This window comes from Urocampus carinirostris, chromosome 1, assembly GCF_059441175.1.
Source record: "Urocampus carinirostris isolate Australia breed hairy pipefish chromosome 1, RoL_Ucar_1.0, whole genome shotgun sequence".
Lineage (NCBI taxonomy): Eukaryota > Metazoa > Chordata > Actinopteri > Syngnathiformes > Syngnathidae > Urocampus > Urocampus carinirostris.
Window position 1 is genome coordinate 13687290 of NC_142349.1, and position 23620 is coordinate 13710909.

A 23620-nucleotide genomic window follows, 5' to 3' on the forward strand; every position below is an offset into this window, starting at 1 on the left:
GTGACCTGGAGGATCATTTTGTTCAGTCCTGATGATCTTCTGACATTACCATACCACTGAAGTTTCCTTTGAGCACAGTTGACTACAGTTGTAGGTCAGAATGTGTCCTCTGATGGTGTTGTGTGCCGTTTCATTTGTCACATGGGCTAAGTAGCTGATGCCTAGAGGTTTCCTCTAGCATCATATCCCCATGGCCTCGATTTTTTTTCCAGTTTTGCTGTGAGAGTCCATGTCTCGCATGCGTACAGGAAGTTGGAGGTAACCAGCGCTTGCATGAGTCTCATTTCATTGGTATGTTCTAGTCCCTCCAGATGGGTTATGGTCTGGCAAGTGCAGCTGTGGTTTGGGCTATGCTGGCCATGATTCCTGGTTCAGACCGCTCTTCTGAGAGCTGAAAGATATATAGAATTGGCGACAGGTTGTAGCTCTCTGAAGTTGATGGTGATGTTTTTAGTGATACCTGTAGTCAACCAGTGTGGTTGATTCCATTCGGATAGTGCCATGTCAAATTTCTGGAGTTCTTGTAATTTACTAAACTGAGAAGTCTCTGTAACTTTAAACCCCAAGTTGAAATGTACCATGTTTATTCTACACATTTTTAGAGCATTGAAAAATGTTAAGAGGGTTTGTGTCAGGTTTGTGTTCCTACAGAAACCATATCAAAGCAAAAATATATTTCCCTCCCATATGTTTTCTGAAACCTACATGAGGGCAAGGAAAAAGTAAAAAAACTTAAGATGGGTGAACAAATGTAAAAAGTGATATTTGTATTAATTTGAATTTTACTCATTCTCTGCCTTCGGAAGAAGGGAAAGGATTGCAGCTCTTCTCATGTCTATTAATTGGGCTGACTCAATACACAATATATTTGACATAATTTCCTAATTGAAGACGATTTATGGTATAATTGTAATCCCTTTCACAATAGACTATAGGCAATCAGCAGTTTTTACATGCGTGGAGGGGCAACATATTGCTGGAATTCTCACATAGAGGTTATTGGAGACACATTGAGAGTTTTTACTCGCGTTAATTTTGGGGTGAGAAATTCCCATTTTAAAAAAGACAAAAGCTCTGATAAGTTTAATCAGCTGGATAACAGCTTAAGAAACCTAAATCTTTTTTTTTTCTATTCAGCAAGGTAAAACATTTTTTTGGGGGGCGATATCTAACTACTGTAATGCCATTCAATCAAGTTGAATAATGACAACTTTTGATAAAAATAATGTGTTCAAATATTTTTTACTGTTGTAGTGCTAGGAAGATTTTATTTTGATTTAGTAAGGAATTGACTCATGAGAGAAAATATTTTATTTTTGAGTGAAGGGCAACTTTTTATTTGGCTGTATTATTTTGTTATTATTCAAATTAATATTATATTATTATTGTCTAGAGATCACATTTGTGCAATGCTGTTGTTGCTAAAACGCTTACTGAAAGACCACATTTGCTAGCTAAAGGTGGAGCCGTTATGCACTGTATTTGTTTCTATATTAGTCATTTGAGTAGTGTTATAGGATTTAAAAAGTATTTACATTTTAACTTTTTGTCCTTCCTGTCTTGCTTTAAAGAAGGAATGTCATACTGAGTTTGGCTCTGGTGCAGGATCCAAACTTTCTGTTTTGAGGTGGGCCGAATCGGTAAAAGACTGTCAACTCCAAATGGTTTGCTTTTTTTGCCAGCAATATGCTTTATCATTTAGTTACATATTCTAATCACAAATGACAAGGGAACAAAACACATTTATTCACAAACGGAATTTTTTTTTTCATGTTTGGCTTTGAATGTGTTAATTAGTTTATTTTAACAGTTGAGTGAATGCACTTTTACAACTGAACCAACTCACCATGCTATAGAAACACTGCACTGTAGCGGCTTGAGAGATCATTTTGTGCGCATTTATTTAAAAAAAAAAAATCTTGATAAAAATGACCTAGAGACTTCTTTTTTGGCATACTCAGAAGTGTATGGGGGGCCAGATTAAATCATCCGATAGGCCGCATGCGGGCTGCGGGCTTTATGTTTGAGAGCCCTGCTTGAAACCATTCGGATTACCAAAGGTTAGCTGGAAATGATGCTTGCTCAATTGTTTGTCTTTATGCAAAGTGATACCATATAAGTACTTCAGCATGACATTTCTATCCTAAATGGAGATAAATACAAGTGTGAAATACAGTTAATTTGGTTCTAATTTGGTGTCTGCTTTTTTAGACGATTCGCCGGTGAAAACAAGCTTCCATTATCGCAGGGCCAAACGAACACCTCGTTTTGATGCTCTACAAATCAAACTGCCAGCAGAGTTGCTAGCGTAATTAACCGGGACTGCAAATTATACGCACCGCTTGTCGCGCACTAATTGTTGGGGATTTATCCACAGTGGCCCGGGAAGGAAGGAGGGAGTTTAGAGGGAAGATGTGGGACAAATTTAATGCGATTAACGTCCTGCGGTATTTCGCAGGGCAGAATACCGGCAAGTGGCAAGATTGGCTTCTTTCTCAGCGACGCTGTGAGGCCTTGCCCCTGCGTAAGTGTGCATATTTCCTTGCTGATCAATACACTGTGTTAAGCGTGGGCGCAATGCATTTAGCTCAGTAATGGCCACTATTGACGTGTGGAGTGAAGAAATGTGCTTTTCCATGACATACCTGCGCTCCTGTTGAGGTCTGACTTCAGCCCGATACGACTGTTTCTGTAGTGCAGTGGTTAGCACATACGCCTAACATGCAAAAGGTCCCTGGATGGAAACATTTGTTAGCCTGGAGAGGGTTGGGCGCCACCAGGCTGTGCTTACACAAGACACACCACAGGAAATGATGCTCCTATGACCATAGTAGTTAAGGGAACCACCAAACAGTAACTGCTTTATAACCTGCAGCGGGCATCTGACCCATTGTATTCTTCTCTTTTTTTGCCAGCTACCAAAACCAGTCGATTACTCTGCGCATCAATGGTAACAGCATGTCCTCCCCGATTACATTTATTTTAGCTATTCACAATGACTTAGTGGATGGTTCTCAGGTTTGCAGGGCCGATGGAGAGGAACCAGGCAGAAGAGGAGCTTCAAGACCGAGGGAATAGTACCTATCTGGTCCGACATCGGAGTAAGGAATGTACTGAATATGCCATCAGTATAAAGTAAGTCCTCTTTTTATAGTTTTTTTTTTAATTTTCCTTTCCTCAAACCTCCAGTTTTATCAGTTCTTGGTTGCATTTGATAACTTGGAATAGGAAATCTTAGTTGATAGAACCTCCAGGGTTTGGCTCTTCCTATTTGAGCTTCAAGATTGAATGAACTTCACAGGTGGACTCATTGTTGACATTAACTCTTTTTGTTCATTCTTCAGGACAGTTTTGTGATAAATTGATCCACAGCAGATAAAACTTCCTCAGTCTATCAAATTTTGGAGTTTTGGGGTCAGCTTTTCATTGAGACTCTGAGATTACTTTGATTCTATAGTTGACACATGAGGGAACTTCCATGTAAATTCAAGGTTTTGTTAAACTCCCAGGAAATGTTTTTCCCAGTTGAACATCCTAAGAAGATCACTTTTTGGATTAAGACATCAAGAAAGGGGGTGTTTCGGACCAAAATATATATCATGTCCATTGTCAGATGAATTCACAGTAAATAAATCTTAATCAGTTTATCTGGACATCCCTTTTTTTCTGTCTTCCACTCACCTTTGTTATTGGTTGGAGTCATGGTCCTATCTCAATAGGTTGGTAATGTTAAAATGTTTTCCCCTCAATTATTTTTCTTGTAAGGACTTCTTGAACGAACTAGGTTTGTCCCTGTCACGGAGCGGAGCGGGAAACAGGAAATAAGGACCCATTCGCGTAGACGTACTCACAATTTATTGGGGGAAGGGGAGGAACGCGCACAATCGATCCGGGAATCGATGGTCACAGGAGTGGATTAAAAATCCACTCAAAAGAAAATAATGTCCAAAAACAATTCACAGAACTAGGCACTTAACAGGATTTAACAGAAGTCTCACATAAGTCTCACAGACGTTTCACAAGTTTAACAAGTATAACAAATGCTCCAGCAAAGCACAGTTCATAGGAACGCGTTTAAGAACTCTAAGAAGCAATCAGTCAAATGCGTCTCAGCCGATGTTCATGGGCGGGGCCAACTGGGCGCCGAGGCAACCGGGCCAGAATCTGGCACCACCCAGCTGGGACCAACAGGGCGCCATGGCAACCGCGCCAGACGTGACAGAATCCCCTCCTCAAGGGACGGCTCCTGAAGTCCCAACAAAAACCAAATACATCGCCCCCCCAGAACGGGCTGATGCTCCCGAGGAAAAAGCAGGAACGGGGAAAGGCAGGGCCAATAGGCGGACAAATCGGAGTGGCGGGTGGACGAACCGGGCTGGTAAGCAGACAAATCGGAGTAGCAAGGAGACGAGTCAGACTGGCGGGTAGAAGACAGGGAATCAGGCAGGTAGAGAGGTCGACAAACAGGCATGGCAGGTGGACAGACGGACGAGTCTGTCAGACGGACAGGCAAATCAGGCGGGAACCTCAGACAGATCGAGCGTTGCAGGAGAGTCGAACGGACGAGTCGAAGAGTCGGACTGGCGGGCAGATAAATCGGAGTGGCGAGCCGGGGAGTCAAACAGACGAGCTGGGGAGTCAGACTGACAGACGGGTATGGAGTGTTGACCGCCAGGACAGCTCGGCCCCAGATCTCTCCGGAGACCCCATTCGAGGCACAGCAATGGCCACAGCGGGCGGGGCCGTGGTTCGAGTGGGCAGGAAAGGTGACGACGTGGCCGGAGAAGAGACCCCGGGAGGCGGGGCCGTTGCCGAAAGGAGCTCATTTAGCTGACGCGACATGAACTCAGTCCGTTGAGCTAATTGCTCCATCTGGTGTTGTAGGCTCCGTTGAGTTTGGTCGACCTGCAGTTGAAGGGCGGTGACATCACTGGGCGATCGCCAGATGGCGCCCTCCGTCTGATCTAACTGCCGGAGAGCGTAGGAAGTATCCAGCTTTCACCAATCCGCGCTGGTGTGATCGTTTGCTGGGTCCAAAACTGGCTGGAGCGTTCTGTCACGGAGCGGAGCGGGAAACAAGAAATAAGGACCCATTCGCGTAGACGTACTCACAATTTATTGGGGGAAGAGGAGGAGGGCGCACAATCGATCCGGTAATCGATGGTCGCAGGAGTGGATTAGAAATCCACTTAAAAGAAAAGAATGTCCAATTACAAACGAATCAGACCAAAAAATAAAACAGGATCAACTACGGGCAGATTTACAGAACAAGGCATTTAACAGGATTCAACAGAAGTCTCACATAAGTCTCACGGACGTGCAATGGTGAAAAGCTTGCAGAGGTGTAGAGATTCCATGTAATTTCCTGGATTTATACGAATATATTCTAGTATAAATCTTTTTGTGATTAAGGGCTATAAAAATAAATGTGACTTAATTTGAACAGAATCATCGTTGCAAACAATTAATTAGTGAGCGCACAATGAACCCCAACGCCCTTAACGGGCTCTCAGTAGATACAATAAAGACAAACTGCTTGCTGCTTGAGCTGCTCGTTGTGAAATCTTTGGACGATGCACAATAGAAAATCCTTTTAATTTCCCTTCCATTGTTTTGTGCCTTCTGTCAGTAAGAGTGTGTTTGTGTTTTTTGTGTGTGCACACATGCACCTAAAAGCCTGACGGCTTTGCATGCTGAGGATGCATTCATGCAGTGCTCTCAAAAGTCACTCTTGAATGGCAGTGAAACACTCTGGCATTTAAATTTAAATCTAAGAAACCTTTTTTCCCCTTAAAAGGATCTATCTACCTATCTACCCTGGTCAAGAGGGGTGATCGACAGCAAGACAAACACATACACAAAAACAACAAAATAATAAAAAAAGAAAAGGAAGCAAATACAAAAAAATAAAAAAAATTGACCATGGCCAACCCAGATGCACACGCACCCAAACAAGTTAAGCACCTCGGCACCCGAGTTGATCATGCTTTCGTCCCTACAGATGACACAAGAAAGCAGCCGTGTCACTCGGATCAGGGTGACACAACACACTCATCTGTTCAACAGCTTTCACTGGTTTACACCTGCCGCATCATACAGGTGCCCTGCCCATCCCTTAGAACGCGTCCAAACGTCCTACTATCCTTCCACAATACCTCTCCACTCATTCCTATAACCAACAAAAGTTCTAGCTTCCACTACATTTAGACATCTTTCCTCCAGTGCACTCATAACACTATCCATCCACGTCAATCGTGGCCTTCCACTTGGTCTCCTTCAATTTATTTCTGCTCTGTAGATCCTCTTCAACATTCGCTCCTCATCCATCCTCTTCATGTGTCCAAACCAACCAATTACACTCTTATCCACAGCTTGCTCAGTTCTACTACTATTCCAGTTCTGTCTTTCACAATCTCATTTCTCAATTTATCCAATCTTGTCACTCCGAACATACTCCTCAAACACTTCATCTCAAAAACATTTCATTTTCTTCTCAAATCTGCGTTCAGGCTCCATGTCTCTGCACCATACAACACAGTCGGCATAATCACACTCGTATTCAGTCCTCTCTTAACATCTATACTCATACTCATACTCTTGTTACTCATCAGTTATTAAAAACAAGAGTGTAACCAAGACGGACGTCAAAAAATACAGTGCAGTTCATAACCTAATGACCGGTTTTATTCAATTTGTTAAGGGAAGGGAATAAAACACATAAAAGCAATGCACAATGAAACAAGGTTTGATTGAGGGCATTTAAAATGGGCTCAATGAACTTATAGCCTTTCGGAGTAGGGTGAATTGAATGTTCTTATGCAGCTAATAACGAATATACAGTATTGCCATTCCTTTTTATAGCAATAGTAAGATTTTTCACACATATTTTCAATGTGCATATTCAATCATAAATAACACTTGACATATTTTTGATTGTTAGGAAAGTAAAACATAAATAATTTAAATAAATTGGTCAATAACCTTCGTTGTTGCTAATGTCGAAAAACCCTAATTTTGGTTTTCAAATGGGTGAGCTGCTCCGTGACTAAAACAAAAGCTAGTCTTTTCGCCTGTCTTTTTGCCCTACATGTTTGTAACTTTCTTTCCATGTTCTGAGCAGATGTGTCCCTTATACCCATTTCTTCTTTCCCCATGAAGTAGTCCTTAAACAAGTCAAGACATTTTTATCTGTATAGCCCTAAATCACGAAGAGTCTCAAAGGGCTTCACAGATTATTACACTATACAGACTATTTTTCAGCCGACGAGAAGAGTAGGTTATTCATATGCTATGGAGTAGAAGTGAGTTTTAAGCTTAGATTTAAACATTTCCACTGAGGTTGCAGATCGGATCTCAGGGGGAAGAGCATTCCACAGCACCGGTGCCCGGATGGAGAACGCTCTCGAACCAGCAGAACACTTCTTTGCTCTTGGGATCACCAGAAGACCGGCACTCTCAGATCGTAGGCTTCGGACCGGGACGTATGGGCAAATGAAATGAAATGATCTGCATTTATATAGCGCTTTTCAAGTCAATGACTTCCCAAAGCGCTTTACAATGTGCTCCACATTTCCCAATTGCGGCCTTGCAACCATGTAAGGCGCTAACCTGCTTATTGGGGGTATTAGGGGTTCACTGTCTTACCCAAGGACACTTCGACATGTAACACGGACGAGCCGGGATTCGAACTGTGATCCCTTGATCCCAAGACGAGCGCTCTACCTCCTGAGCTACTGCCGCCCTGCCCCCAAATCAGATCTGAAAGTCCATGTATGATTCCTATGATTTTGTATAATACTAAGAGAACCTTGAAATCACATCTAAGGCTAACTGGGAGCCAATGCAGGTTAGCCAAAATCGGTGTTATGTGATCGTACTTTTTTGTCCTAGTTAAAAGCCTTGCTGCGGCATTTTGTACCAGCTGAAGAGACTTGATTCTAGACTTCGGGAGACCAGAGAGTAGTGCATGACAGTAATCGAGACGGGAGGTAACAAACACATGAATTATAATTTCCGCATCCGACTGAGACAGTATTGAACGGATTTTAGCAATGTTACGAACCACGAGAGGACGGTTCCTGAGAGACCAAATCATTTTTCCAACTGTTCTAGTAGGAAATTGTGGTGCACTGTGTCAAAAGCAGCACTAAGATCCAGCAGCAGCAAAAGTGATGAAGCGCCAGAATCCATTGCCAGTAGGAGATCATTTGTTACCTTGATCAGAGCTGTCTCAGTAGAGTGGTTAGCCCTGAATCCTGATTGCATAGATTCAAAAAGGTTATTCTCGGATATGAAATCATTCAGCTGCTGTGCCACTACTTTTTCAAGTACTTTAGAAAGGAAAGGTAGGTTTGACACAGGTCTATAATTACTTAAGATTTCTGGATCAAGGTTGGGTCGTTTCAGTGTGGGTTTAATAACGGCGGACTTAAAAGCTGCTGGAACTACACCTGAGGAGAGTGATATGTTTATAATATTTAGAACTGAAGGTCCAAGGACGCCAAAAAGACTTTTAATAAGTGAACCTGGAAGCGGGTCGAACTGGCAAGTTGTCGGTTTGGCCGCATTCACCACCTGTTTGAGATCATCACGTGACAGTTCACTAAAACTGGACAATTTCCCTGGACAGCCACCCTGTCGTGCATCTGTAGATTTCAACCCTTTAGTATGTGTGGTATTAATAATGTCTTTAGCAATTTCTTCCTGTATGCATTGATTCTTCTTAGTAAAGAAGACTATTAAGTCATGAGCAGAGTGCGTCGAACTATCTGCGATAGTCTGTTGCCTTTTAAGCGATGCTACAGTGTCAAAAATGACTTTGGGATTGTTCTTTTGAGACGCATTCACTTTTGAAAGGTAGGCCGACTTTGCAGAGGCAAGGGCTGCTTTATACTTTAACAAGCTGTCACACCAGGTTTGATGGAAAACCTCTTTCCAATTTCCTGCATTCTTGTTTAAGGGTTCTAGTTTCATCAGTAAACCAAGGCGTGCGTCTTTTAGGACGTGATTTTTGATTTATGAGCGCTATTGAATCCAGGACACTAGTCAGGGTAGTATTGAACTCATTCATGAGTGAGTCAATCGAGCCATTGTATGAAGAAGAGGACACAACTGCTCCAGGAAGGAGTTCAAAGAGCTCAGAAACTGTGCCAGTGCTTATATTGCGTCCGCTAAATCCTTCAGCTTTTTTAACACTACATTTAGCAAATGTAACTAAATAATGATCCGAGATAACGGTAGTACACGGTAACACCATAATGTTTGAGGTTAAAACTCCTCGAGTCAGAACCAAGTCTAGCGTGTTTCCATCTTTATGGGTTGGCAAATCAACCAGTTGATTAAAACCAAATGCATCAATTAGAGACCTAAACGCAATAGTAAGTGAACTGAGTGGGGAGTTCATATGAATGTTAAAGTCCCCCATAATTATAATTTTGTCTGCATTTGTTACTAGTTCAGACAAAAGTTCAGCAAATTCGTCCAAGAAAGTTGTGTATGGCCCAGGTGCGCGATAGATAGTTATTACATAAATTGACAATAGAGAGGACCGCATCACAAGAGCCTCAAACGCCTTATAATTATTAGAGGTACGAGGATTAAATTTGAGCGTTTTTTCAGAAATGAGCGCGACACCGCCACCTTTTTCAACGTGTGTGCTACATGGCTACTCGCATAGTCAGGGGGTGAAGCATAATTTAGCGCTAAATACTCATCCGGGCGTAACCAAGTTTCACACAGACCAATACAGTTAAGTTTATTATCACAAATATTGTTATCAACAAGTAAAGCTTTAGGAGCAAGCGATCTAATATTTAAAAGACCAAATTTTAGCTTTGCTAAATCATTTGACTTAGCTGAAGTCTTTGTAGTCTTTGTAGAGATCGTCAAAAGATGTCCCCGTTGGGGCCGTTCGTGAGCGTTGATTTTAAAGCGTCGGTTGTCCGGCGAGGAATGAATGATGGAATTAGTCACATCCTCGCGTCCTTCTTGCTCCTTTGAATTCGCACGCTTCACACATCTACCCGCACGGCAACCACGCTTCTGTTTTCTGTCTTTACGGCGCCGTTGTCGTCGTTTATTAGGAGGAATAGTTGTCCACAAGGATGCCGGATCTCTTTGAAGTTCGCTCGGTATATCATAGGCGGTGTGAAAAGTGCCCGAAAAGTCGAAATTTAGACGCCCACCCAACCGAATAAGTTCGTCCCTACTGTAAGTATTTTTGGCCACACATGTGTCCAAAAAAGAAAGCAAAAAAGACAAGAGAACGGCAATAAATAGAAGATTAGCTGGAGAGCAACTAGCCGCAGCAGCATCCATGCGTGCCGCCATGTAAACCTGTTTTTTAGGTGTCACACAAATCTATCAGAGCAGCATGAAAAGTCTGTTTGACACTTAAAATGTTGGAGAAACAGCATGCGGCTCATTGCAAACAATGAGCCGCATGTTCCAAGTCATTGCTTTTAGCCTGCACAACTATTGTGACAGCCGCTGCCGTGTTAGTTTGAAGACCTTATGTTTGGTGCTATGCAGCTGTATGCAATGGCTCCACGTGCTTACAGGGAAAAAACCTCGAAAGAAACCTGTGGTGTCTTATAGAGTTCATCTATTTTTTTTACTGCTGGGCATTGTGGGTATAAGACAATATTATCTAAATCATCCCTTCAGAGAAGATAGATTTATAAGTAACTGCTTTACAACCTGCAGATGAAAAAATACACTAGAACAAAGTTTTTTACTGCGGTTATTACTAGGAGACGAGGCTGTCAATGCCTCTTGATTTAGCAGTTGAACAAGACATATGATCCACTTTGAAGACACCATTCACATGGAGCGACAGAAAGCCTTCTCAGAAAATGAAAACAAAATAACGCCAAAGCAAATATTAAAATTTTCACACATGAAAAATAAATGAAACCCATGGTGCCCGGCAATGTTTAAACGCATGCAAAAACAACAGGAAACAGTGGTAAATCCAAAAGTGGATGATTTTCAAACATAAACCCTTAGGAGAATGTATTTTATTCTCTTTAGTCGGACCACTATTCAGACAAATTGGTTCTTCTAGCCCCCTTATTATCCCATGTCTTCATCAGGACATTTTGGACAGGGCCTGGTGTACCACTTACACCGCCATCCCCTTTATCCAGTTTCAAATTTGTTTCTGAGGTTGGTTTTGGTTTTCTTGTTTGGATACTTTAGATGTTAATTGACCGTTTGTTTGTTACCCATTTTATGTTTTAATGATTAAATACTATCCTATTTGAGCACCTTGCCTTATGTGTTATGCTCTTTTTGAAATAAAACATCAATAAAAAGGTAAACATCCATTATGAACAAAGTCCATGTAATGATTAAAAAAAAACTGGGATACTTGACCTGCTGTTAGCGTGCTAATTCTAACACAAATTTTATTGTTTAAGACTGGACGATGCTAGGTGAGAGAGAGAAGGGCTGCGATATCTACATAGAGAAGTGGCATTTTTAGAATTTATGTGGAGAATGAAGTATTGATCCCAGGACAAAAGTATAAATCCGACCAGTACTTACTTAGTAACAATAACATCAATATTTGGATTGATCCACCCATCCCTATCCATGACACGCTTCAAATCCTAAATATTTACACCCAAGTCCATGTAAAATAAATCCAAATACTGCTATGACCTGCATTTCATGGCACAACTGCACCTGTATTTGCAAGCTTGAGAACACCCGATGCTCAGAGCAGCAAAAGGGTTAAATCTGATAGCATATTAAAACACATGTGACTGCAAGCTGCCATTATACATTGCTCTCATTTGATGTGAGTGAATGTCGAATGTTCTTAAGAGGTTTTGAGTCGATCTTAGAGACCTTCGTGACTTTCAACACGGGAGGCCAGTCCCGCTGTTGGAAGCGTGCCTCGTTGATTAACAACACATTTCTTATTCATTCTCGCGCAGGTTCAACGATAGAGTCAAGCACATTAAGATTCTGACCAAGGACAGCTGCTTTTACATCGCGGAGAGCCGACTCTTCAAAACGCTGCTGGTAAGGCTCCGAAAAGCTCCACAAAGCCCGAATCATGGGTGTAATCTTGTCTATTTGATGGTTTTCGTTTCAGAGTGTTCTGTTGTCAATTTTCGCAGCATAACACCATCATTAAAATATGCTAACAAGATGAATACATCAATACAATGAATGAACAAGTAGTAAAAAGATGGAGGGTTTCTTCGATAGGTGTGTCCATAAGATACAATGTGCGAATAGGTGTGTGATAAATGTAGGAACAAGGGAGGTATGTGCTGCATCTATGTAACATGCAGTTAGCGCCAAAAATATTTGGACATACAGGAGCCAAATAAACAGCGTGGTACATTCGAAGAATAAAGGAATTCATTGGTGAGGTTGGTAATTGAAAAAGGCCTGGTCGTCCACAGAATACAATAGTGACGGATGATCACCAAAACTCTTTAGGATAAATCACTTTACAACATCTATTGATGTGAAGAACACTCTCCAGGAAGTGGGTATACAGGATAGCTCTAAAATACAGAGAAGACTTAATAAAGGAAATAAGAGGGTTAACCACTTGGTACAAGCCATTCATCTGTCCCAAAAATCAACAAGCCAGACAGGACTTTTCCAAAAAAAAACACATCAACAAGCCAGGCCAGATACGGAAAAGTGGCTTCTGTTGATCCTGACTGTATCTAAGTAATATGAAGTACATTTGGTTAACGATAGGGTGACACGGCAGGTAAAGTGAGTAGACATTGCTAAATAACGTTAGAGGATACCAACTAGAGGGTATCTTAGTACAGGTTTCAGCAACAAGCGGCTCAGCTTTTAAAAACATGTTTGATAATGGAAAATTATATGGTTTCTGTAGGACAAACATGACACAAACATTCCTGGCATGTGTTGCCTTCCTTACAAGGCTTAAATAAAGCTTTAAAATCGTTGTGACTCAGAACTTTTTTTTTGTCCAATATGGCTCTTTCAAAATTTTGGTTTGCCAACCCCTTAATTAGTACAGTGAGGAATAAGGTGGTGACTACATCTCTTAATATTTTTAGAGGGTTTGTAGATAAGTATGTTTTGATGCAGGTTGGCATTTAAAATAAGTTATATGTTAAATAAGTTACATAATTTAGGTAAGATACAATGCATTTTTGAGTGTTCTAAAGCAGAATTAATTTATTAAGTAGTTTTAAACATTTTAGCCAATCTGGAAGGCTGATATAACCCTTATCGTTCCTGTAAAATCTTTCTAAAATCCCAATCCAAGATGTACCCAAAATAAATTGAGTGCTGTTCTTGGAATATTTGGAGAATTTGGACAGCTTTGGTCTCTTTTGAAAGATAGAACTCTAAAGTTTTGTCCCAAACTAAAATAATGACTGCAAGTGCTACTAACAATGAGTAATCCGAGGTAGATCAAACAGAATTAGAAGGTTCTAATTCTCCCCTGGATCTTTTTTTTTGCAATTAAATGCCAAAAGTGCAGCATAGCTGGAATACAAGCAAGGTAATAGCTGGGAGCCTTACCTAGTATTTTGTTAAATTTGTTTACTAAAACCTAAACCTTGTAATTTATAATTTTTTCTATATGTAGCTCTAAGCATTTCCAAAATTGTCCATTTGGAGATGACCAGTTCACAGCCCTAAACATCTTTCATACGTGTATTTTACTTTGGCCATTTTTTAGAAATTATGAGAGAATTCTGAATGTTGAACTTCTCTTTCCAATGACTGTGCACACTTGGGCGTGATAATGGTGTGTTAAAATAAATCATGATTGGCTTTGTGGACATTTGCTTTTTCAACTCAAATTTGAATACACACCATAAATGTGGACGCACTTATGTTAGTAATTTTATCGGCTAACCAATGTGTCACTCCACGTTTGAATTGGTCACTATTGGCGAGATATTTTGGAAGCCTAATTGGTCATGACATTTATTTTTTCAATACAGGCTTTCGTAGGTTGTCACAGGCTAAGTAGCGTGAAAAAAGTTTGCTATTGGACGGTGGGAGGTGGCAATCAAAAGGTCAGAGGCTAAAAGAAGTCTTGAAATGAACTGACGGGTCTGTTTATTTTAAAAAGGGGATTACTGGAGTCAAACAGACGGTTTAAAACAAAGATTATAAAAAATGCAGTAACGCTTTTAGGAGGATTTTTAAAAAATCTGTCCGCGTTATCGTATGTTTTTTTAGCAAATATTTTACACGATTGGATTCACTGGACATTCGTGATTGTAACCACACCGTATTTGCAAAGAACCGTGTCATGAGTGGAACTTCCTAGCACTTTTGGGTGAGATATCTGTTTTTATAGTTTTCCGGTATCTGATTTCAGACTGATTGTGATGTTTCTCTCATGAGTACATTTTGAAATGGTCAACATACGTTGAATCCCAAGAGTTTACGCTTTCCAACGATGACTTATCTCGGTGACATCGTGCAGACACGACTTTGTTTATCAACGTTCCAACGTTGTAAATTTGTTGAAAACAAAATGAGAAATATTTTAGGGATTTTGTTAGAAGTCAGTTTTGGGCAGCTCCAGTTTCATATTTGTAGTCATCATTAGAAAGAGATTGATCAAGAGACTAATTGACATACCTGTAACCTCGGCCATTTGCTCCCAATTTTATTGATTGCAATTCCCATTATTAAGCGATAATGAACCTTACAAACACAACGCAGAACCTTCTTACTCACAGCAAGAAATGCTATGTAGAATACCGCGACAATATCTGCAATTATGATTATGTTGTCGTCTGCTACTACTGACTGAGATGATCCAAATAATGGGCAAAACCAATTCGGTCGAACAAGAAACAAGTTTTTTTTTGATTAACCGCAAAAAAAGACAATTTTACATACAAAAATTGTCAAACGGCAATTTGGAAAAACCCTCAAAACTTAAAAAATGCAAGAAAAACGTATACGTTGCGGGCATGGATTGACTGCTTTTTGGAATATTAACACTTGTCAGCTCCTGATTAGATTAGTACTTTATTCTGTGATGTATCTTTTGGTCTCATGCAGGAGCTGGTGGAGTATTACAAACAGCACTCCTTAAAAGAAGGCTTCAGCAGTCTAGACACCAATCTGCGGGTCCCTTACCGGGAATGCTCCAACGGAAGCACGCCTTGGGCCATTAGCAAGACTGGCAGCGGTGAGTGCATCCTTGCAAAGACTTTGCCTGGGAGACTTTTGTGTCTGACAGCTGGAGATTCACCCAGTTCTAAGTGCAGGTGGATGCTGAGAAATGATTTGAATTTATTTAAGGGCCTTGTCTCGCGGGCTTTTGTTGAGAAATATTTTTTCCTCCCGCAAAAAATCATGCTGTGTCTATGATAAAAAGCGTGTTTCTCGCCAAGATGTCACTGTAATAAAGCAGTTTTATAGATAGGACGACAAGGACAGAAATGAAACAGATGATGGACATAAACAAATTTCAAGTTGCATATTAAAGTCAAATCAAGTGGACGTGTATGTAAGGCTAGGTTTACACTGCAGAGCTGAATGCTCAATTGCAATTTTTGGGGGAAATCCGTTGTTTTTGGGAAAATGTTCACATTTCGAACAAAAATGCAACTTGTCTGCAATCCCCTTTGACTTCTATGCGTCTCCTGTGTCAACGCCATCATGTCATGTTTGCGTAAAAGAGGACACATGACGTCACACACAATACATCCATTGTTTGCGAAAGTACTCATGGATGCTAACGCTGTAGTGTATCTAGCAATTAAAAGCTAATGTGCTACCAGATGCTGAACATAGTTGTCCCCCCAAATATCAATTAAATCCAAAACCTCACTTTCCCTCCATTAAATGCTTTCCGTGTTTTGACTGCAATGGTGGGTTGCTTTCTATGCTAAGCGGAAGAACATGGAAACCGATCAGCTGCGAAAGAAATGAACATTATTGAATCGATGGTTCTCAAGTGGAGAAAGCTGAAAAATGACCTCAAACAAGTTTGCTTTGTAATCAATACCTAAATAAACCACAACCAAACTTAATTTCACTCCTGCTTTTTATTTTTTAAAACCGCACACTTGTATGGTTGTCTATGTTGTTGTAAGACAGCCGCAGCAAAGAGCATCCGCCACCTATTGGAAGGTGCGCCCTGTGAAGATGTTAAATACAGAAATATAACCAGCTACAAAGACTGCGCTTTTTAACACGGTGCGCCCTATGGTCTTGAAAATCCAGAATATGTACTGGAGAGCAAAATCTTCACTGCTCAACAGTTTAGGGACGATTTGTGTCTATGCCATTCTACTACAACACAAACTAGATAAGGCATTACAACAAAAAAACTTTATTTAGTCAAAAATACACTGATCAAAATTAGCGAATACTTTCAGGTGCATCCCACATAATAACGCTAACCTAGCACACAGTGCAAATTTCCTTGATTATCTGTCAACTCATATTTAACTGGCATTCTAACTTCCACTTTCACTGATCTTCCAAGATGTCAGGCCGTTCGAAAATGACTGAAAGCCTCCAGCAGCAGGTTTTCAAGATAAAAACGAAAAGGATGATCCTATCAGTTATAGCAATACTAGTTGATTAGTCCAAAGTTGTGATTTCAAGAATATTGAATCTTTACAAAACTACAAACTCATTCAATTCGCCCTAGAAGGCTGGTAGAAATTTAGAGTTAGGAGTCACCAGACCCTGACATCCAGGTTTAATATACTACGTTTTCAGGTGGGCGCATTCCAAAATAGTGAAGCAAACGTGCCCAATGAGTATAGAATTTACCGTCACATCCTCTAAGATGAAATTTGATTTGTTTTTAATTGAAGTAAAAAGAGTATATTGTGTAGCCATGTTTTAAAGGCAGGGGGTTCTGAAGACTTCCACAAGTTACATTAAACTGCATCTTCCTAGACACATGTATACCACCTGTTTCACTCTTACCTCTACTGCTCGGGCGCCCCTGGCACCGCTAGATAAAATGCATAAATTAGCCACATCATTGCAAAAGGCGTAGGGTTGAAAGCGTGAGAAAAGTCACGGTTTAGAGTCCAAATTTTATGGTAACGGTAAATATAAAGGGGAATGAAAGGCATCCGGACAGCTCACCAGGGATAAGCAAAGTACTCCCAGTCAGAGTTAGGTGCTCCAGGCGAGCAATGGGAACCCCCCTACTCTGGAGCGTCAGTTGGATAGCACGCAACTTTCCTCCGACATGCATGCACAATTTTCCTGACAGGACACGACATGTCACACACACAACCAACCGAGTAGAAGAAAACCAAAAGAAAGAGAAAAGTGACTGACACAAACCTGAGGGGAAACCCCCAAGTCTCGTGACAGGAAGACAACCCAGGGAAAAAGTTTGCATATAAAAAGTACGGGAGTTAGCTGCTCACTTTAGCCTTTTGTGAGCGCAAGTGTGTTTGTGCACCATCGTCTTTTCTTAAGCACGTTCAAAGAGTCAGTGCTATTCAGTGTGAAGATGCCTTGACAGAGCCACTGATGCCTCAGTGCATTCTTGGATTGATTATTATTGCCGTAAGTCATCCGCCCCCATAGACTTAGAGCTGGGGAGTGTGGGCAAAGGTTTCTGTGGAGACAGAAGCCATGCCAAACAAAAAAGAAAAAGAAATAAATACAATGAAAACAAGACTCCTTTATAGGCTGGGTGGAAAAAAATCAGATGTCTCTCTGCCAGCGAGGCATTTATTTGACAAGATGTATGTAGAAATATAAGCCTCACCTCAGGAAATTGACCTCACCGCTTGTTGCTGAGTAGATTTCTTAAGACACAAGGTTAAATGCACCAATGGCCAAAAACAATAGTACGACCTTCAAAGCCTTAAAGGTATTACTTAACCGATTTTTTTTTTTCATTCAGGCAGAGAACGTGTAGTATTCCTTGCCACAATTAAGCAAAAATGATGCATGATATTCCATGCACCAGGGGACTTGTGAAATGAAGTCTCAGATTTGACCCATCTGCCTAGTTTTCCGAAGAGCTGTGTTGCCAATAAGGGAACACAAGACTTTCAAAATAGCGAATTCCAATAACTCAAAATGTAAGGCAGGTCCGAAACAGAAAGTAATAGGAGTAAAGAGCAATTGCATACCACTCATTTCTGCCTGTAGGTAGGTGATTGTGGCTTTTCTTTGGCGTTTTTTTGCCGTGTGTGTTGTGGTTGGTATAAATTTCTGCAGCTTGCTCCCCGTTAGCGTCAGGGATGCTGAGAGCTTTCCTGTTTTGTTTGCACCTAGTTGGCACCCGTTGGCTGTCCACCGTGTGTTGTTTGGTTGGCTAGCCAGGGGTAAGCACTTGTTTTGCGGTGTCCCTTAGTGTAAAACCAGAGGGAATTCACATTTTTCGCTGTAGCCGCTTTTTGTTGTTGGTTCCCAGTCAGCCTGGCTTCTCACCACATCTTTTTTGATCGGCTAGCCTGGTGTTACGGTCGGTTTTGCTGTGTTCCTTGGTTTCCCAGCCGACTTTGCATTTGTCACCGTAGCCATTGCTACTTTTCGTTGTTGGTTCCCAGTCAGCCAGTCTGCCCACCATGTGATTTGGAATCGGCTAGCTTGGTGTTAGTGCCGGTATTGCCGTTTTCCTTGTTTTTTTTATTCCCGGAAAGCTTCGTATTGACCGCTGTTGCCTTTGCCGATGAAATATACTGTACATAGAGTGTATGCAAAATACTGGTACTATTTCCTCAAATTTTGCGTGTTTAAGAATTTGGGAATACCTTAGAGTTATTGTTGCTGGTGTTTTCGGAAACTATGACTCATGATACCAAAAAGGAAATCATAACTGAATTAATTGAAAAATTCAAATAAATTAAATTTCTAACAGATGCCATGACACCGATAGAAGTTGACTTTCCTGTTGGTCAGTATGACTTAAAATAGATGTTGTAAGGATCTCCTTGCACTCGTCTCCCACTCAGTGCTGCTTTCTTTGCTGGTCTTTGACTTTGCCAACTATCTCTCTTGCTCTCTCCTCCTTGTCTCCATGTTTTCTTTCTATCCGTCTCTCTTTGTCTTCCTTTGGCTGTGTTTCTATGTGTAGTTACTTCTGGCAGCTTTGTTCCTCCCTCCTCCTCTCCTTTCTGGTCAGGTACATCTACACGGCCTTTATATGCTCTCTGGTTTGCTGCATGACATTTTTTTTCTCCACTCCCCGTATAAATAATGCAAAATAAAGTCTTGATGTGCAGCAGTCAGCCGATTGGGTCAAGACTGAGCTAAAAAAAAAAAGACAGAAAATCAAAACAGACCCGCACATATTAAAAGAAAAATATTGAGAATCAGAATTTTCTGTACTGATGCAATTAAATACAGCTGTACAAAACTCAATACACACAACAACAAACACATCAAAGTAATATTATCCTAACATTGTTTGCATATTATGCAATGTTTTTCCATTTCAGTTTAGCAACATTAATTTTGTGTTTCATGAAATTTTATATCATCCTGCCTTTGTTATGTATATTTACTGTGATTGATTTAGTAGCATTTAGTAACCATTAGTATCAAATATTTATGTAACAATATTTTCTTGTGTTGTATTGTTGCTGTTTAAAGTCACACACACAATAGTGAATATCCAATTTTATCTATAAATATACTAAATATTTTTATATTAGTGTTTTTCATAGAATGATCCATGTCGACATTGAAAACCGTCAATGTTGTTAACCGGAACAAGAGCACCTTCTCAAAAATCACTCTCTGCACTTGTGCCCGGATTTACAAGTCCTTACATTTTCTTGATCCTCGCCCTCATTAGAAATTCCTGAATGTTAGCTTCCTCCCATGTCGTTCACCAGTTCATAAATGCACGCTTGCTTCATGTTACACGACCCTCTTGTGGTGTACAGTGTTTTCTCCCAGGGTGCTGGCCGTGGCTGTTGCCCGCTACGACTTTAGCTCCAGAGCAGCGTGGGAGCTGTCACTCCTGCGAGGGGACGTGATCAACGTCTACACCAAGACGCCCAATGGCTGGTGGGAGGGAGAGGCGTCTGGCAAGGTTGGGCACAATACCATTTACTGTACTTTCTGGACTATTAGGCGCACCTAAAACCCCCAAATTTGCCTGAAATTTGAATGTGCGCATTCTAATCCAGTGCACCTGATATACGTACAAATTGAAAATGCATAGCGTTATCCTACCATATTTGTGCAATTACTGATCAGTCAAAAATCATCACCAACCACCATTGCATAGCAATGGTAACGAAGGTCATCGATTTCGGCAATCATGACAAGAGGGGGGGGGGGGGGGGTTAAGGGGTATTGTTCTATTTTCTTTATTACTTATCCATTATCCGTTATCGGTCTGTTCATAATACGCTTCAAAGCCAAGGTGCCGGGACACTTACTCTCAGCCAAAAGGCAGAGGTCCTGGCCTCAAAGCCTTGCTGCGATCATTGCGAATGCACCGCTCCCGGAAGTACTGCAATACCGGGCAGATGCGTGGAGTGGACAGAGCAAGCTCTTATTCCATCTCCGGATAAGTATTACAACTTGGCCACTAGGTACATGCTGTAGATGGCACATGAAAAAGTATTGGGTCTTATCTTATCATCACACTAGTTTTGGTTGTGGTGCCAGATATGAATGTCAGAGAATAGAAAAAATAGAACATGATTAAATTTAATATCCTTCGAAGTCCGATTCCTCCTCAAATACACCAAGGAGGTTTTTCCCTTGTTCGGATTTTTTATTCATAATTTTCAGGACGGCTTTCTCTTTCCCCCATTCTCTAACATGACAGTAGCTAAATGTAGTGTGATGATGAAACAAAATCCAATGCCTTTTCATATTTCATCTATATTCTCTGGTGGTCTAGTTATTCTGGTTTTAATATTCTCACCACTGCGACACTGGTTAGATTCCCGTTGCCTGCAATGCTTAAGGATTTAGTTAAATTACATTAGCAACAGATCAATTGTAACTAATATACCGCAAGACTGTAAGAAATGCGAGACAGTTATACACGAGTTATTATGGTAGCTCTTACTGTAGATTGTATGCAATGCAAATCGAACCCGGATCGGAGCAGTGAGTGTGCCGACTACAGTGGGACCTCGCTACGTCGCGGTTATACGTTCGCGGGTTCAGAGCTTTGCGGGTCTAAATAAATAAATAAATAAATAAATAAATAATAATAATAATAAAAAAAAAAACTTTTTTTTTAAAGCATTTTTTAAGGGGTGTCTACTTCGTGGTTCCACGTTCGGGGGTTCAGAGCTTCGCAGGTCCAAAAAATAATAATAATAAAAAAAAAACGCTCTACTGTCTTCTCCTATGTCATCTACATCCTGAGAGGTTTAGTGATTACATAGTTGATTTGGGCTTATTATTGTTGTTATTTTTATTAATGTTACTATTGGGCCCATGGTACAAAAAGCTTGCTGACCACTGACGTCCATCATTAATTTATCGTTCTCACCATCCATATCATGTGTGTGATTTTTTTTTTCTGCAGGTGGGCTGGTTTCCATCCACTTACGTAGAAGAAGAGGACTGATCGGGTGACAAATGTCCGTCCTTGCAACCTTGACACTGAGTCACTTCCTCTGCATGCCACATCTCCAATATGTCGCCTAACAAGAAGGGACCACTCCCTCCAAGGTCCCCTAAAAGCTGTAACTCGTGCTGACGGGACCCAAAGCGGAGCACATGTCAGGTCCTGGATTCGTATCTGGATCCCCTTCTCCACCTTGCCCTCCTTGCGTCCCCTTCCTCCTCAAGATTCACCTTGTCTTATTGATGACTGTGCGTGCTGGTGTGAAAGTTGCCTCGGCTGTCGTCATGTTGCGTTAGCAGCTGAGGTTCAGTCAGCCGGCAGCAGGTCAGCCATGTCTGGCTAACTGGCGCCAGGCTGAGGCTGAAACTGTCTTGTATTCAGGAGTCAGGCAAATAAATTGATTATTTAATTGGTTCAACAATCAATCACCAGGTACGTCTGTTAATTTTTTAACAGAATAGAGGCAAATTTATCGACGTGCAGCGATGGGACTAACGCGTTACAAAGAGACACATACCTGAAACGCAATTACTTTTCTCCGTAACAAACACTGTAACACGTTACATGCAACCCTTAATCTGCCAACAGCACAATGCTGAAAACAATGTTCGGAATGGTGGGTCGTGTTTGTATGTTACCACAAAATCCAACGGAATACATATAGGCACCATTTTAAGCACAGGGTACGAGGTAGAGTAATTTCTCTCTACTGATATTCTGATATCCTCCCTACCATTTATGCTCTCATCCAAGCCGTGTTGAAAATGTTTAAATAAAAATTTAAATTGGGGGGTCAGTTTATATGCAAATATTTATTTGGTTGTGTCACCAAGAGCAAATGATTGGCAGCGAGTGGGGAGGGAGCGTGGCTTATACAGAACCAACAAACCAACAGTAAATCAATGGGGAAAAACATGAACACAGTATTTACAGTAAAAGACATTGAAGTGAGAATTTCCGTTACCTTCAATTAAAAGACTACTTTCACAAAGAACTAAAACTGGGACTAGTCAGAAAGTCATACATATTTTTGAAAGAGCCTACAAAGGTAATTATTTTAAAGCAATTTCCAATATGTATGAATGTTAATGGCATGCAGTAGACGTTTATCACTCTATAATGAAAGAAAACGAGAAAGGAGAAAATAGCAAAACAAGTGGTGGAGTATTTGTAAAACATAGTGCACATCCACTAGCTCCCAGATTCTGAGGGAATTCAATTGGAAGAACTTCTTCAGATTTTTTTATTACCCCCCCAAATTAGAGTTTTTTGCGAGGTTCAATAACAATGCTGGAGAGCATGTGGAGAGGTAGACGTTGAGCATATGCATATATTTTGGCTTTTCCCAAGAACACAAGAACACTGTACTTGGAAAAAATATGGTTTGTTTTAAAGAAAAAATTGGGATATGGGATACCTAAAAGATTCAAGGTGCCTTATTTTGGCCATTAGAAGAAATATTACAGAGAAAGGATGAGTACCTGGTTAAAAATGTGATAGCTGGCAAAAGAGTGATAATAAGACTATGGCACAAACAAGATCTCCCCACCGTGGAACAGTGGAGGAAACATTTGTAATGGAGAGGACTACATTCCTAATGCCAACACAGGAGACCCAATGCATGGACTGATGGAAAAAATGGATAGAATATAGGGAAAACAAGAACACCACTTACGGACCATGAAGACTGGACTTTGAAGAATGACTTGAACATGGAAGATATTTCCCAACACTTAAATGTTGTTTTGATTTTTTTTCTTTGTGCTTTTTTTTTTTTTGTTTTTTTAATTTTTGTTTCCCCCTCCCCCCTTTGTTCTTTGTCGTGTGTTCAAAAAAGAGAAAAAACACAGTAAAAATTGAGTTACAAAAAAGAGTGCTAAATTTTTGTCTATTTATTTGTAAAATGATTGTTGCAATACACAATTCCTGAAGAAAGACAATAAAGGTATATTATATTCTATTCTATTCTAAAAAAAAATGTCTTGGACATTACCCAGACATGAATAAGAAAATCCGAGTGGTTTACCATGATAACCTTTTAAATAAGGAAACTGGTAACTTTAACTAATTACCTTTTTTAGTAACACGCCCAACATTGCCTGCGTGTCATTC

General features: G+C 40.6%; 2 protein-coding genes across 3 annotated transcripts in view; one reads left to right on the top strand and one right to left on the bottom strand.

Annotated features, from left to right (window-relative positions):
- Window positions 1-22639, top strand: part of LOC148373625 (guanine nucleotide exchange factor VAV3-like) — a 77006-nt gene extending 54367 nt beyond the window's left edge. For both annotated transcript variants that reach the window (XM_088327429.1, XM_088327436.1), the window contains 8 exons: window positions 2459-2524; window positions 2916-2950; window positions 3019-3135; window positions 11943-12030; window positions 15037-15166; window positions 19043-19090; window positions 19857-20005; window positions 21467-22639. In XM_088327429.1, coding sequence (XP_088183555.1) covers window positions 2459-2524; window positions 2916-2950; window positions 3019-3135; window positions 11943-12030; window positions 15037-15166; window positions 19043-19090; window positions 19857-20005; window positions 21467-21508 — 675 coding nt within the window. In that variant the 3' untranslated portion in view covers window positions 21509-22639. The remainder of the gene's footprint in view (window positions 1-2458; window positions 2525-2915; window positions 2951-3018; window positions 3136-11942; window positions 12031-15036; window positions 15167-19042; window positions 19091-19856; window positions 20006-21466) is intronic.
- LOC148373626 (netrin-G1-like) overlaps window positions 1-23620 on the bottom strand; it is a 197150-nt gene that overhangs the window by 31652 nt on the left and 141878 nt on the right. The gene's annotated exons all lie outside the window — the stretch shown is intronic.